The following is a 16,028-nucleotide window of genomic DNA, read 5'->3' on the forward strand; positions in this document are numbered from 1 at the left end:
TGGCCGTTCAATCCCACTGCTGCTCCTTGTGATCTTGGGCAAGTCAGTCAACCCTCCATTGCCTCAGGTACAAACTTAGATTGTGAGCCCTCCTGGGAAAGAGAAATATCCAGAGTACCCTGAATGTAACTCACCTTGAGCTACCACTGAAAAAGGTGTGAGCAAAATCTAAGTAAATAAATGAGATTCTAGATGGAATGTTGCTACTTCTGAGATTCTGTTGCTAAGATTCTACATGGAATGTTAATGTTGCTATTCCACTAGCACATTCCATGTAGAAGCCTGCCCTTGCAGATCAGCAATGTGGTTGCACAGGCTTCTGTTTCTGTGAGTCTGATGTCCTGCACATCATACTCACAGAAACAGAAGCCTGTGTGGTCACATTGCTGATCTGCAAGGCAGCTTCTACATGGAATGTTGCTAGTGGAGTAGCCTAGTGGTTAGAGCACTGATCTTACAATCCAGAGGTGGCCAGTTCAAATCCCACTACTGCTCCTTGTGATCTTGGGCAAGTCAGTCAACCCTCCATTGCCTCAGGTACAAACTTAGATTGTGAGCCCTCCTGGGACACAGCAATATCCAGAGTACCTGAATGTAACTCACCTTGAGCTACTACTGAAAAAGGTGTGAGCAAAATCTAAATGAATAATATTTGAGATTCTACATGGAATGTTGCTACTATTGAAGATTCTACATGGAATGTTGTCACTGTTTGAGATTCTGGAATGTTGCTACTATTTGAGATTCTAGATGGAATGTTGCTAGTGGAGGAGTGGCCTATTGGTTAGAGCACCAGTCTTGCAATCCAGAGGTGGCCGGTTCAAATCCCACTGCAGTTCCTTGTGACTCTGGGCAAGTCACTTAACCCTCCATTGCCTCAGGTACAAACTTAGATTGTGAGCCCTCCTGGGACAGAGAAATATCCAGAGTACCTGAATGTAACTCACCTTGAGCTACCACTGAAAAAGGTGTGAGCAAAATCTAAATAAGTACATTTAAGGATGATGATACCTATAAATGCCACACATGCTGATGTCTTTCCCCACGTAGGATCCTCCATGATATCTTGCAAGCTTTGGCTCCATTTTCTCCTTCCTTCATCTCTTTATAAACCCTACCACTTTTCTAGTTTCCATTTCAGGTCTGCTGGTTCTCAGACAGCTTGAACCAGAAGGACGAGCAATATGTTTTTCAGTAATTCATGTAGGTATTTTAGAAGCGTTCTTAGTGTTTGGTAACATTTTATCCTGGAGGTAGAGCCTTCTGAAAAGCCACACACATGAGGGTAATTTTATAACAGAATCTAGCTTAATAGGGCAAGAAGGCACCTACTGGCTGCCTATTTTATATAGATACATGGGCGCTGTGACAGGGAAGCGAGCCTGGAGTCATTAAGGTTCCTGTCACAGGATCACAATCCCTTAACAGCAGGATTGGGGAGAACTGTCAAGGTGTTTATACTGCCCTGTTGTGTTGGTGTGCATTAAAGCAATCGTACAATGGTACTGGAAGATGACAGAAGAAATCCCTGCCCTGAACTAGTATGTCCCTTTAAAGAAAGAGGGATGGGAAATAAGGAAAAGGGCTACTGGGAAGTATGGGATGGAATTTGATACACTATCTTTCTGTGGTTACAATCAAAGTGGTTTACATATTATATACAGGTGATTTTGTGCCTGGGGCAAGGATGGGTTAAGCAACTTGCCCAGTCACAAGGAGCTGCAGTAGGACTTGAACTGCCGAACGAACCATCAACCTATGCATCCAGCTTCTCCTTTATAAGCACACAACTATGGAACGCAATACCAAAAGCCGTGAAAACAACATACGACCACCTGAACTTCCGGAAATTACTAAAATCTAACTTGTTCAAAAAGGCATACCCTAACGACCCAACTTAAATGCCTTAAGCCAGCAACACAACTAAACCAAAGCTCATACTGGACATAACTCTCTTCCTTCTTACGATTCCCCAATGTGTCTGTCACACATGAACTTTACTTTACCACAACCTCACTTTGTATTTGTTCAAATTGGTATTGGCGATCGCCTCTCCGGTACTATGAAAGCCACATTGAGCCTGTAAATAGGTGGGAAAATGTAGATACAAATGTAACAAATAAATAATAATATTAAGCTAAGCCTTCACTCTGTTGGGTCTGGCTTCTACATCATTTATAAGGAAACACCCTCCGCTCCATGAATATTGAAGGGAAATGGTCCAATTCCAATGCAAGGGAGGAGAGGGTTAATTTCCAAGAAAACAAATAGGCAGGCTATTCTCAAGATCCAGCGGAATAGGAAAAAGAAGCGAATCACCAATGGCAATGTTGAGAAAAATAATTTATTCACCACAGTATTTAAAATAAGCCCGACACGGCTGCGTTTCACTGTCCTAAAGGGCTGCATCAGGGGCTAGCATTTAATAACTGTAGAAAAACATATACGTAAGTGTATAAATAAATCAATAGTAATCAACCAGAGCTATAGGTAGTCTAAATTGGTATTTTATATTCACAAAAAACAAGGGACTATCAATTGTATAGCGTCCTACTTTGAAGCGATTGGAGTACATGAGAAAATACAGTCGAAAATATCCCACGGACCCTGAGGAAGGAAGCGAAACTTGGGCTGAGTCGGGCCGTGGCTGGGGTTTACGTGACTGTATTTGAGTGAGAGACTGCTTAAGAAAAGACATTTTCGGCAGCAAGCTAACCTGCTTATAATCGAACGAGAAAAACGCCCAAGTTCCGACCTAAATCGGGAGATGGATGTTTCTCACAAAAACGAAAACGCGGTATAATCGAAAGCCGACCTTGGACGATTTCAACTGCACTCCGTCGCGGATGCGGACAAAGTTGATGGGGGCGTGTCGAAGGCGTGGTGAAGGCGGAACTGGGGCATGGTTATAGGGCGATCAGAGATGGGCGCCTTTCGCCGATAAGGAAAAAAAATAGCGAGAATTTAGGGCACTTTTCCTGGACCCTGTTTTTTCACGAATAAGGCCGCAAAAAGTGCCCTAAATGACCAGATTACCACCAGAGGGAATCGGGGATGACCTCCCCTGACTCCCCCAGTGGTCACTAACCCCCTCCCACACAAAAAAATGATGTTTCACAACTTTTATTTTCACCCTCAAATGTCATACCACCTCCCTGGCAGCAGTATGCAGGTCCTGGAGCAGTTGTTAGGGGGTGCAGTGGACTTCAGACAGGTGGACCCAGGCCCATCCCCCCTACCTGTTACAATTGTGCTGCTTAATGCTTAGTCGTCCAACCCCCCCAAACCCACTGTACCCACATGTAGGTGCCCCCCTTCACCCCTTAGGGCTATAGTAATGGTGTAGACTTGTGGGCAGTGGGTTTTGAGGGGGATTTGGGGGGCTCAACACACAAGGGAAGGGTGCTATGCACCTGGGAGCTCTTTTACCTTTTTTTTTGTTTTGTAAAAGTGCCCCTAGGGTGCCCGGTTGGTGTCCTGGCATGTGAGGGGGACCAGTGCACTACGAATCCTGGCCCTCCCACGAACAAATGCCTTGGATTTATTCGTTTTTGAGCTGGGCGCTTTCATTTTCCATTATCGCTGAAAAGCAAAAAACGCCCAGCTCACAACTTGGCGAATAAAACATGGACGTCTATTTTTTTTTCGAAAATACGGTTCGGTCCGCCCCTTCACGGACCCGTTCTCGGAGATAAACGCCCATGGAGATAGGCGTTTCCGTTCAATTATGCCCCTCCATGTAACCCTAGAGATATATTTAAGAAAAATAATGAAAAGCAAGATTAACGAGTGAGGGTTACCTAGCAGGGTTTTGAGCCAGTGATGATTGGCCAGTGCTCCCTAACGTTGAATAACATAAGGAGTGCATGCCTGGACTGAGGCTTTTCCTCTATACTCAAAAGTATATTTTTTATAGGACATACTAGAAAATAAAAACATATCATAAAACATAACTAAATAAATAAATCCATCACACAAGCAGCATATGGTAGAACGTATAAATGAGCAGGCAGCAGCATCTAACAGTGTATACTAAAAACAGCAAGAAAAAGAACAGCAGGAAACCAAACCTGCTTAGATAAAAGCAATATTATCCATATCTTAGTAGTATCAGCTTAGGTCATAAACAGCGTGATAAATAACAGCAAAAGACTGAAACCACACCTTTTATCTCGCCGCACCTTATGCCTGGAATAGATTCCTGAGCCATTACGTCAAGCTCCATCCCTGGCCGCCTTCAAATCGGGCTAAAGGCCTACCTGTTTGATGCTGCTTTTGATTCCTAACTTGTCACTTGCTCGTAACCTTTATCTTGTCTTCCTCTCTTCAATAGTCCCCTTTTCCCTATGTGTCCTATCTGCCTGTCCTACCCTTATCCCTTATACGTGCAGGACATCAGACTCACAGAAACAGAAGCCTGCGCGGCCGTGTTGCTGATCTGCAAGGGCAGGCTTCTACATGGAATGCTGCTAGCAGAATAGCAACATTAACATTCCATGTAGAATCTCAAATAGTAGCAACAGAATCGCCAATACTAGCAACATTCCATTTAGAATCTCAAATAGCAGCAACAGAATCTCCAATAGTAGCAACATTCCATTTAGAATCATTCCTATGTGTCCTTCTACTCTTATCCTTATTTGTCCTGTCTGTCTGTCCTGATTACTAGATTGTAAGCTCTTTTGAGCAGGGACTGTCTTTTCTTCATGTTCAATTGTGAAGCGCTGCGTACGACTGGTAGCGCTATGGAAATGATTATTAGTAGTAGTAGTAGTAGAAGCCTGCCCTTGCAGATCAGCAACACGGCGCGCAGGCTTCTGTTTCTGTGAGTCTGACGTTGCACGTACGTGCAGGACGTCAGACTCACAGAAACAGAAGCCTGCGCGGCCGTGTTGCTGATCTGCAAGGGCAGGCTTCTACATGGAATGCTGCTAGCAGAATAGCAACATTAACATTCCATGTAGAATCTCAAATAGTAGCAACAGAATCGCCAATAGTAGCAACATTCCATTTAGAATCTCAAATAGTAGCAACAGAATCTCCAATAGTAGCAACATTCCATTTAGAATCATTCCTATGTGTCCTTCTACTTATCCTTATTTGTCCTGTCTGTCTGTCCTGATTTAGATTGTAAGCTCTTTTGAGCAGGGACTGTCTTTTCTTCATGTTCAATTGTGAAGCGCTGCGTACGACTGGTAGCGCTATGGAAATGATTATAGTAGTAGTAGTAGTAGTAGAAGCCTGCCCTTGCAGATCAGCAACACGGCGCGCAGGCTTCTGTTTCTGTGAGTCTGACGTCCTGCACGTACGTGCAGGACGTCAGACTCACAGAAACAGAAGCCTGCGCGGCCGTGTGCTGATCTGCAAGGGCAGGCTTCTACATGGAATGCTGCTAGCAGAATAGCAACATTAACATTCCATGTAGAATCTCAAATAGTAGCAACAGAATCCAATAGTAGCAACATTCCATTTAGAATCTCAATAGTAGCAACAGAATCTCCAATAGTAGCAACATTCCATTTAGAATCATTCCTATGTGTCCTTACTCTATCCTTATTTGTCCTGTCTGTCTGTCCTGATTTAGATTGTAAGCTCTTTTGAGCAGGGACTGTCTTTTCTTCATGTTCAATTGTGAAGCGCTGCGTACGACTGGTAGCGCTATAGAAATGATTTGTAGTAGTAGTAGTAGTAAATAAAACAATTCCATCTAATTCATATGTTTCACAAACACCTAGCCCGAGTCATCTGCGGCAGGGTCTATCTTATTCCTATGCCCCCCCCTGCAGATAACCCGAGCCAAGCCCCAGCCAACAACCCCCTAAATGTTAGTCCGTCAATAATTCAAAAGAAGCATTGTTAGATGCCGCTGCTGCTCATTCATACGTTATATGTATTATTTATTTATATATGTTTTTTCTGATCTGATGAAGAAGGGCTAATCAAAAATGTATTAAGTTAGTGCAAAAAAAAAAGTATCATCTTATTTTCTTTTCTCTGTTTTATTTTACTTCTATTGATTTGGTTTAAAGTAATTTTATTGATAACTCAAAGTTAAGCATACACAATAATGCCAATTTACAAACAATAAGATACTATGCATGAACCATACAGCTTATAAACTACCCATACCCCCCCCCATCTCTCCCTCCCCTTCCCATCCCTCCATCCCACCCCTGTACCACTCAATTTCCAAAAGCTCCGTATAAATTCAAGGAAGTAAAACAGTACCAACAATCCAGAACTGCTTAGCAGGCTACAGATTATGTGGTAACCTCTGTACTCTATGGAAAGCAGCTTATTACGAAGCAGAGAGGAGGTGGAACCCCCCCCCCTCACCCACCCACTCCACAACCAAAATCAACCAGCATTAATAAGTAAACTCCGACCCCTGGGACTTAGAATCTGAAGATAAGGCATCCAGATCTGAAGAAATTGTTTTCTATGTTTAGGCGACATCTTGGAATCTCTAGCCTCCCAAGATGCTAAAAGGTGCACCTGATTACGCCAATGCCAGTAAGCGGGCGCTTCCGAAGAGGTCCAATATTGCATTATACACTTACTTTAATCCAGTAGGTGGAATTGGTTTTACTGCACCACTGGGGTATATATATTTGTGTGATTTATTTATATATGATTTTAGTTGTTTTATTTTTAGTATGTTGTTCTGGTTGATTATGATTTATACACATAAGTATATATATATTTTTTCTTTTTTTTTTTTTTTACAGTTGTTAAATGCTAGCTCCTGACACAGCCCTTTAGGAAGGCGAAACGTGGCCGTGTCGGGCTTCTTTAAATAATGTGGTGAATACATTATTTTCTCAACATTGCCATTGGCGATTCGCATCTTTTTTTTCTATTCCGTGGAGGTTAATTTCCTGCAACCCGATGCTCAAAACTCCAGTGCAATACGGAACTGCACCAGAGAATTGCGCGGGAGGAAAAACTTCCTAATGCCGATGACGGGGTGGATCAGCAGTGTCAAACCGCAAATTCCAGTCAGGTTTTCAGGATGTTCTTAATGAAGATGCATGAGAATATACTTGTATACAGTGGAGATAGTACATGCAAATGTATTTCGTGAATTTCATTAGGGATATTGTAGTCTTTCAGGATTGCAGTTGCACACCCTGACACAGGCTAATCACCTCTTTGTTGGTCTACTGTAGAGGAAAGAAAAAAATTCAAGTGCTGAGTTCAAGCAGTAAGATCTTCCCCTCCCCCCCCCGACTCCTAGAATGCAAGTGAGTGACAGACCTTGGCCTATTTCTTCCATAATGCATCAGCAAAGCTAATCCATAACGTATTCGTAAACCTAGTAGCGCTCTAGAAATGTTAAGTAGTAGTAGTAGTAGTAGTAGTGGAATGCCCTCCCGCGGGAGGTGGTGGAGAGGAAAACGGTAACGGAATTCAAACATGCGTGGGATAAACATAAAGGAATCCTGTTCAGAAGGAAAGGATCCTCAGGAGCTTAACCGAGATTGGATAGCAGAGCCGGTAGTGGAGGCGGGGCTGGAGGTTGGGAGGCGGGGATAGTGTGGGGCAGACTTATACGGTCTGTGCCAGAGCCAGTGGTGGGAGGCGGGACTGGAGGTTGGGAGGCAGGGATAGCGCTGGGCAGACTTATACGGTCTGTGCCAGAGCCGGTGGTGGGAGGCGGGGCTAGTGCTGGGCAGACTTATATACACAAAAGTAGCACACATGAGTTGTCTTGTTGGGCAGACTGGATGGACCGTCATCTACTATGTTACTATGTTACTATGTTACCATGTATGTATGCACACGGTGATATATATACCATGATCTATTCCATGTATGTTATGTTCCATGTATGTTACCATGTATGTATACACCTTAATGCAATACCATCTGTAATTTTGTTACCTGGAAATGGCAACCGCCATTAAGGCAAATGTAAGCCACATTGAGCCTGCAGATTGGTTGGAAAATGTGGGATACAAATGCTACAAATAAAAAAAAAATTAAAAAAATCTGCACATTACAGTATGCAAATACTGATTCCTTTCAAAGCAGCAAGACTGAAAGACGAGATGCTGAATCAGGTCATGCATTTGAACTTTGGGCTCTCTCTACCCATCTTACATGGCAGCAGGCTGGGCATTGGGAGGTGATGGAATGGAGGCCTGATGCAAGAGGCAGGAGCTGACAGGCAGCTCATTAGGAGAATAATGACCTGCCCTAATCAGCTGCAGCCCACCTGTTGTGATGTGCAGAATGGGGGGGGGGGGGGGGGGGGGACAAGGGAACCCATCAGTTGTTGCAAGCAGGCAAAACTAGTTTGGTTTTCAGGCTAGCCACAGGAAACATTCAAAAGATTTATTTCTAATCAGAAGCTCAGTTGTGAACTTCTGTTAGCCTGAAAAGCAGAGCTGTTTATTGTAGGAGTCCAGTCCTGTTTTTAACCCCATTGCATCTATAACTTCTCTAATACATTAATCTGGGGCCCTAATTTGAGAATATCTGAAAACAATGACAAGTGACACATCACTTCTATGCTCAGTGCATTCTGGGATTTGCATTTCTTCACCAGGTCTATTTATTTATTTATTGCATTTGTATCCCACATTTTCCCACCTATTTGCAGGCTCAATATGGCTTACATAGTCTGTTAACATTGTCATTCCAGGATATCAGATACAGTTAGTGTTGTGCAGAGATTAAGGATTAAGTAAGGGAAGAGAGAAGAAGGAAGGAAGTGATTAGGGTAGTTATAGAAGGTGGGCTTACATAACTGAGTGGGTTGCTGAGGTGGACTAGTGAGGTTATCAGCTCTCATTGTAGGCTTTGTTGAAGAGATATGTCTTCAGAGATTTGCGAAAGAGAGTTGTTTCTTTGATTGCTTTCAGTTCTGTAGGTAGTGCATTCCATAATTGTGTGCTTATGTAAGAGAAGGTAGTGGCATGCATCAGCTTGCATTTAAGTCCTTTGCAGCTGGGGTAGTGCAGGTTGAGAAATTTGGGGAATGATCTTGTGGCGTTTCTGGGAGGTAGGTCTACGAGGTTTAGCATGTAGATTGGGGCGTCTGCGTGAATGATTTTGTGTACAATCGTGCAGATCTTGAATCACCTCGAAGACCAGCAGTGACCTTGATCCAGTATGTGGAGATAACAAATTCCCAGTTCATTCCAGAGCTCAATCACAGCTGAGCTGAATTCAGCAGTGACAGAACATGCAAAAATCCCAGATGGGGTCAGAAGGCCTACATGGCTGCCCCAGGGCTATTTTCCCTGCCTGAAGATGGCGCTATGTGGAATGTCTTTCTGGTGTGCAAAGATCTGCACTGAAGATCAGTGGTGGACACACATGGCCACTGCTCATTCTCTTTCATAAGTACTTAAGTATTGCCATACTGGGAAAGACCAAAGGTCCATCAAGCCCAGCATCTGTTTCCAACAGTGGTCAATCCAGGTCACAAATACCTGGCAAGATCACAACAAAGTAAAAGACATTTTATACTGCTTATCCTAGAAATAGTGGATTTTCCCCACGTCCATTTAATAACGGTCTATGGACTTTTCCTTTAAACCCGTCCAAACCTTTTTAAAACTCCGCCTTTACCACATTCTCTGGCAACGAATTCCAGAGTTTAATTACACGTTGAGTGAAGAAAAAGTTTCTCCGATTCGTTTTAAATTTACTACATTGTAGCTTCATCACATGCCCCTAGTCCTAGTATTTTCGGAAAGCGTAAACAGACGCTTCACATCTACCCGTTCAACTCCACTCATTACTTTATAGACCTCTATCATATCTCCCTCAGCTGCCTTTTTCCGAACTGAAGAGATCTAGCCGCTTTAGCCTTTCCTCATAGGGAAGTCATCCAATCTCCTTTATCATTTTCGTCGCTTGTTTGTCCAGGTGCAAGTGTGTGTGTGTGTGTGTGTATTTGCTGTGTCATGCTGTTGATTCCGTGTTCTTTATGTGATTTGCTGTTACATGCACTCAAAATGTGTGTACTGTCTATGTGCAAAGCACGAGAGCAATAATCAGACATTTTTATATGGCTAAATCTAAATAAAGCACATTCTGCTGGATTCTATATAGCGTGCCTAGCAATCCACGCTGAAATCTAAGCATATTCCATAAAAGCACATGTAACTAAATTGGCTTAACAAGCACTTAACAAGCAATAATGAGCAGTAATTAGCAATAATTAGAAATTGCACGCATAACTCGCTAAGCGTATTCTGTAATGAACTGCGCCTAAATTCTAAAGCGCCCAGTTCAAAAGGAACGGGACCAAGGGTGAGGAAATAGGTGTTTTGTAGGCATTCCCAAATTTACACGCATTATTCTAGAATATGGCCTAGTCCACGTAAATCCACACACAGGGATTTAAGTCACATTTTGTTGGCACATAGTTTTATACACTGAACCTAAATCTTATAGAATACGCCTAGGCGGAAATGTTTTCCTTGCAGATTAAGAGCCATATATAAAATCAGGTCCAATATGTAAATTGTTAAATAAAGAATAAAAAAAAAAATCTGGTCCAAATATGATTACCCCCCGCCCCGCCAATGTTCATAGCATGTATATTCTTACCCAGAGAAAGGCAAGTGTAAGGCAACTTTTCGATATCTAATACAATCAATGGTCCTAAGCCATGCAGACCATTGCAACGGAATCTACGCGGGCTGCAAAGAACAACTCATGAAAAAACTCCAGACCACCCAAAATACAGCAGCCAGGCTGATATTCAGCAAAACACGCTTCGAAAGTGCCAAAACCCTCTGAGAAAAGTTGCATTGGCTCCCAATGAAAGAACGGATCATCTTCAAAATCTGCACCTTAGTCCACAAAATCATGTACGGCGTAGTCCCAGGATACATGACAGACCTTATAGACTTACCAATAAGAAACAAAGTCAGATTATCAAGATCCTACCTAAACCTACACTACCCAAATTGCAAAGGACTGAAATACAGAACAACTTACGTAGCCGGCTTCTCCTACATAAGCGCACAACTATGGAATGGGCTCCCAAAAGCTGTGAAAACAATCCACGACCACTTGAACTTCAGGAAATCACTAAAAACCAACGTCTTCAAAAAGGCCTACCCCAACGACCCCACATAACCCTCTTCACCTACCAACACCACATGACTATGATCGAACAGGACAACACGCAATCTTCATCCATTCCGACCCTCCACTTATACCTCATGCGATCACTATACAACTTTGTATTTGTTATCCACCAACTGGGCAAATGCCTTTGACGGTACAATGTAAACCACACTGAGCCTGCAAATAGGTGGGAAAATGTGGGACACGAATGTAACAAATAAATAAATACGCACAGATTGCATTTTAAAATCTTTGCGCTCGGGGGAGGGGGGGAGTGTGGCAATATGGCAGCATGAACATTTGCTGACTGTGTGGATTCTCTCTTTTTTTACTAGCTATTATGCCACATACCAGGAGGAAGGAGGTTATCAAGGCGGTTCCCCCAGCTGCTAGAACCTCCTCACTTGTGTGACAAATGATAGACCGCTATTCAGCAAAGAGTCTTCCTCTGTGGAATTAGAGAAGCGAAGGAAAGCACTCTGCCTTCGGTATAGAAGTTACCCCCTTCTCTCTGCTGCTTGAATCACCACCGTGCCCAACCGACAAACAGGCAGCTGATGGAAGTTCACTTTGCGGTAGCAATGCAAGAGGAGGAGCCAGGATGGGGTGAGATTGCCGAGGGAGTTGGCGGTGCAGTCGAAACCTGCGGAAAGTTGCTGGTAGCTTTGGCAGGAGCAAGACTAGCAGCAGCGTCATGAGAGAGTAAATGGGAGGGCTCTCCAGAGCACCATCTTAGAAAACTCGGCAAAGGATGTCTCTGCTCTGTGAGTAAAACTGATACATTGACTGAAAGTTGAGATGGTACCAACAGGGAGTTTGCCACTCAAATTTGGGACTCTCAAGGAAGAGGTCACGGGATTACAGAATTTGACAGCGTCCGTTGTGAAAGATAAAATAACGTCAACGTAGGAACATTGAGTTTATTGAAAATGTTAATAGAAGATTAATTTTCCTAGATCTCTGGGGATTTCTCCCACAGAGACACTTGATTGAGGTCTTGAGTTTTTCCTCTATGGCTCACATCACCTTTAAATAAAGCTTATTATATTTCCTCTAAGAAAGAAGCTCAGGAAGCAAAACTGACCCTTTAGATATTTCAGCTGTGCTGGAAACTTCTTTGTCTGAGAGAGAGATTTTCTAGCGAACTCGTTCATTTTTGAACAAGATTTAAATGCTGTTATGAAACTGTATTTTTGCAATTCTTAGACATTGTTCTGTGGGAAGAAAGTATGGACGTAGCCTAATGTTAACAAGATCGACTCAAGAAAGAAGAAAGGCTTTTTGACCTTAAGACAGGAAGTTCTGTCTTTGGGAGCATCGTTTCTTGTAAATGCCTTCTTAACCTCTTATAAGATTCAAGCTTGAAAAGATTGATGGGATTTGTGTTAGCTTAGCGGAGTTTAAAAAAGGGTTTGACGGCTTCCTAAAGGAAAAGCCCACAGACCATTATTAAAATGGACTTGGGGAAAATCCACTATTTCTGGGATAAGCAGCAGTATAAAATGTTTTGTACTTTTTGGGATCTTGCCGGGTATTTGTGACCTGGATTGGCCACTGTTGGAAACAGGATGCTGGGCTTGATGGACCTTTGGTCTGTCCCAGTGTGGCAACACTTATGTACTTGGGATTCTGAATGGAATCTTGCTACTCTTTGGGTTCTACATGGAATGTTGCTACACTTTGAAATTCTGCATGGAATCTTGTTGTTCTTCAGAACTCCAGAATCTTGCTATTCTTTGGGATTCTGCCAGGTACTTGTGACCTGGTTTGGCCACTGTTGGAAACAGGATGCTGGGCTCGATGGACCTTTGGTCTTTCCCAGTATGGCAATACTTATGTATGTATGTGTTCAGGTTAAAACCTTAAAGCTCATCTGTATGAGCACCCCCTTTTTTTTAATCATCTTTTCCTAGAATATCTCCTTACATTCCTGCCACCTCTACCCTCTATCTATAGTGGACTAAAGATGCTTAATAATTATTATTATTATTGCATTTGTATCCCACATTTTCCCACCTATTTGCAGGCTCAATGTGGCTTACAGAGTTTTACATAGTAACATAGTAGATGACGGCAGAAAAAGACCTGCATGGTCCATCCAGTCTGCCCAACAAGATAAACTCATATGTGCTACTTTTTGTGTATACCTGACCTTGATTAGTATCTGTCATTTTCAGGGCACAGACCGTATAAGTCTGCCCAGCACTATCCCCGCCTCCCACTACCAGCTCTGCTATCAATCTCGGTTAAGCTCCTGAGGATCCATTTCTTCTGAACAGGATTCCTTTATGTTTATCCCACGCATGTTTGAATTCCGTTACCGTTTTCATCTCCACCACCTCCCGCGGGAGGGCATTCCAAGTATCCACCACTCTCTCCGTGAAGAAATACTTCCTGACATTTTTCTTGAGTCTGCCCCCTTCAATCTCATTTCGTGTCCTCTTGTTCTACCGCCTTCGTATCTCCGGAAAAGGTTCGTTTGCGGATTAATACCTTTCAAATATTTGAATGTCTGTATCATATTACCCCTGTTTCTCCTTTCCTCCAGGGTATACATGTTCAGGTCAGGAAGTCTCTCTCATACGTCTTGTTACGCAAATGCCTTACCATTCTCATAGCTTTTCTTTGCACCGCTTCGATTCTTTTTACATCCTTAGCAAGATACGGCCTCCAAAACTGAACACAGTACTCCAGATGGGGCCTCACCAATGACTTGTACAGGGGCATCAACACCTCTTTTCTTCTGCTGGTCACACCTCTCTCTATACAGCCCAACAACCTTCTAGATACAGCCACCTCCTCGTCACACTGTTTCATTGCCTTCAAATCCTCAGATACTATCACACCAAGATCCCTCTCCCCTCAGTACCTATCAGACTCTCACCGCCTAACACATAAGTCTCTCTTGGGTTTCTACTCCCTAAGTGCATCACTTTGCATTTCCTGGCATTGAATTTTAATTGCCAAACCTTAGACCATTCTTCTAGCTTCCTCAGATCCTTTTTCATGTTTTCCACTCCCTCCCGGGTGTCCACTCTGTTACAGATCTTAGTATCATCCGCAAATAGGCAAACTTTACCTTCTAACCCTTCGGCAATGTCACTCACAAATATATTGAACAGAATCGGCACCAGCACCGATCCCTGAGGCACTCCAATACTTTTATAAGCATAGTTATTCCATGAAAGAAGAAGGAAGGGATTTGTTAGGGTAATTATAGAGGTGGGCTTTCATAACTAAATTGCTTATTTCCCCTTTTGGGGGAAAATCCACTATTTCTGGGATACGCAGTTTTTTTTGTTACTGTTGCAACTATTGGAGATTCTACATGGAATGTTGCTACTATTGGAGATTCTACATGGAGAAATGTTGCTATTCCACTAGCAACATTCCATGGAGAAGGCTGCGCAGGCTTCTGTTTCTCTGAGTCTGACGTCCTGCACGACATCAGACTCACAGAAGCAGAAGCCTGCACGGCCACAATTAGTGATCTGCCAAGGGCCGACTTCTACATGGAATGTTGCTAGTGGAATAGCACCATTCCATGTAGAATCTCCAATAGTATCTATTTTATTTTTGTTACATTTGTACCCTGCGCTTTCCCACTCATGGCAGGCTCAATGCGGCTTACATGGGGCAATGGAGGGTTAAGTGACTTGCCCAGATCACAAGGAGCTGCCTGTGCCTGAAGTGGGAATCGAACTCAGTTCCTCAGTTCCCCCAGGACCAAAGTCCACCACCCTAACCACTAAGCCACTCCTCCACTGTTGCTACTATTTGAGATTCCTACACGGAATGTGCTATTCCACTAGCAATGTAGAAGTCGGCCCTTGCAGATCACCAATGTGGCCGCGCAGGCTTCTGCTTCTGTGAGTCTGGACGTCCTGCACCGTACGTGCAGGACATCAGACTCAAAGAAACAGAAGCCTGCGCAGCCTTCTCCATGGAATGTTGCTAGTGGAATAGCAACATTTCTCCATGTAGAATCTCCAATAGTAGCAACATTCCATGTAGAATCTCCAATAGTATCTATTTTATTTTTGTTACATTTGTACCCTGCGCTTTCCCACTCATGGCAGGCTCAATGCAGCTACATGGGGCAAGGAGGGTTTAAGTGACTTGCCCAGAGTCACAAGGAGCTGCCTGTGCCTGAAGTGGGAATCCAACTCAGTTCCCCAGGACCAATGTCCACCACCCTAACCACTAGGCCACTCCTCCTGCCAGGTAGTTGTGACCTGGATTGGCCAGTGCTGGAAACAGGATGCTGGGCTTGCCGGACCTTTGGTCTGTCCCAGTATGGAAATACTTATGCACTTATTTTAAAAACATCACTCAAATTCCTGCACAAAGTTCAAAATGCAACGCACAGAGTTTAAAAAAAAAAAAAAACCAAAACAGCAAACCCAGCACAGAGACTCATTAATGGCTGCAGCTCCTGGATCCCACTGACAATATTTCCAAAGGTGTTAATAACACTCCAGACATCCCATCAATCCCCTACCAGCATGGTCAGCACACATCACATTGCCCCCCCCCCCCCCCCTTTAATGGCTGAAACCCCAGCAGTGGCTGCGATTGCTGTCTGTGCTGTGCTCCCAGCAATGTGATGCTGAAAGGACTGCAAGACTAAGGCAACAAACCCTCCCCCCCCTCCACCCCCAGCACAGCGCTACTCTCATTAAAATCACACCAGGATTTCGGGCATCAATTACACCAAGAGGACAACCTGCTTAACTAATTAAGCAAAACAGCCCTGGGAGAGAAGGTGGAAGATGGACAGTAATGGAGTTTACTCTGTGTTAATGGAATCATTTTCCCATCTATCACACATTAGTGATTTGCTGGGACTCCATACCGCTTTATCCTCTGCTATTTGTTGCTGAATTAACCTCTGTATTCCTTAAGGCTACCCTACTCTCTTCAAGATAGAAGTTCAT

The 16,028-nt window shown here is 43.4% G+C and overlaps 1 protein-coding gene across 1 annotated transcript in view; it reads right to left on the bottom strand.

Annotated features, from left to right (window-relative positions):
• The window catches only part of LOC115467377 (MAM domain-containing glycosylphosphatidylinositol anchor protein 1-like), a gene marked incomplete in the record, with an annotated part of 483,050 nt that overhangs the window by 2,167 nt on the left and 464,855 nt on the right, over positions 1-16,028 (bottom strand). Inside the window, 3 exon segments of the mRNA XM_030199249.1 lie at positions 620-624; positions 6,197-6,200; positions 12,001-12,006. Coding sequence (XP_030055109.1) covers positions 620-624; positions 6,197-6,200; positions 12,001-12,006 — 15 coding nt within the window.

This window comes from Microcaecilia unicolor, chromosome 3 (assembly GCF_901765095.1).
Source record: "Microcaecilia unicolor chromosome 3, aMicUni1.1, whole genome shotgun sequence".
Lineage (NCBI taxonomy): Eukaryota > Metazoa > Chordata > Amphibia > Gymnophiona > Siphonopidae > Microcaecilia > Microcaecilia unicolor.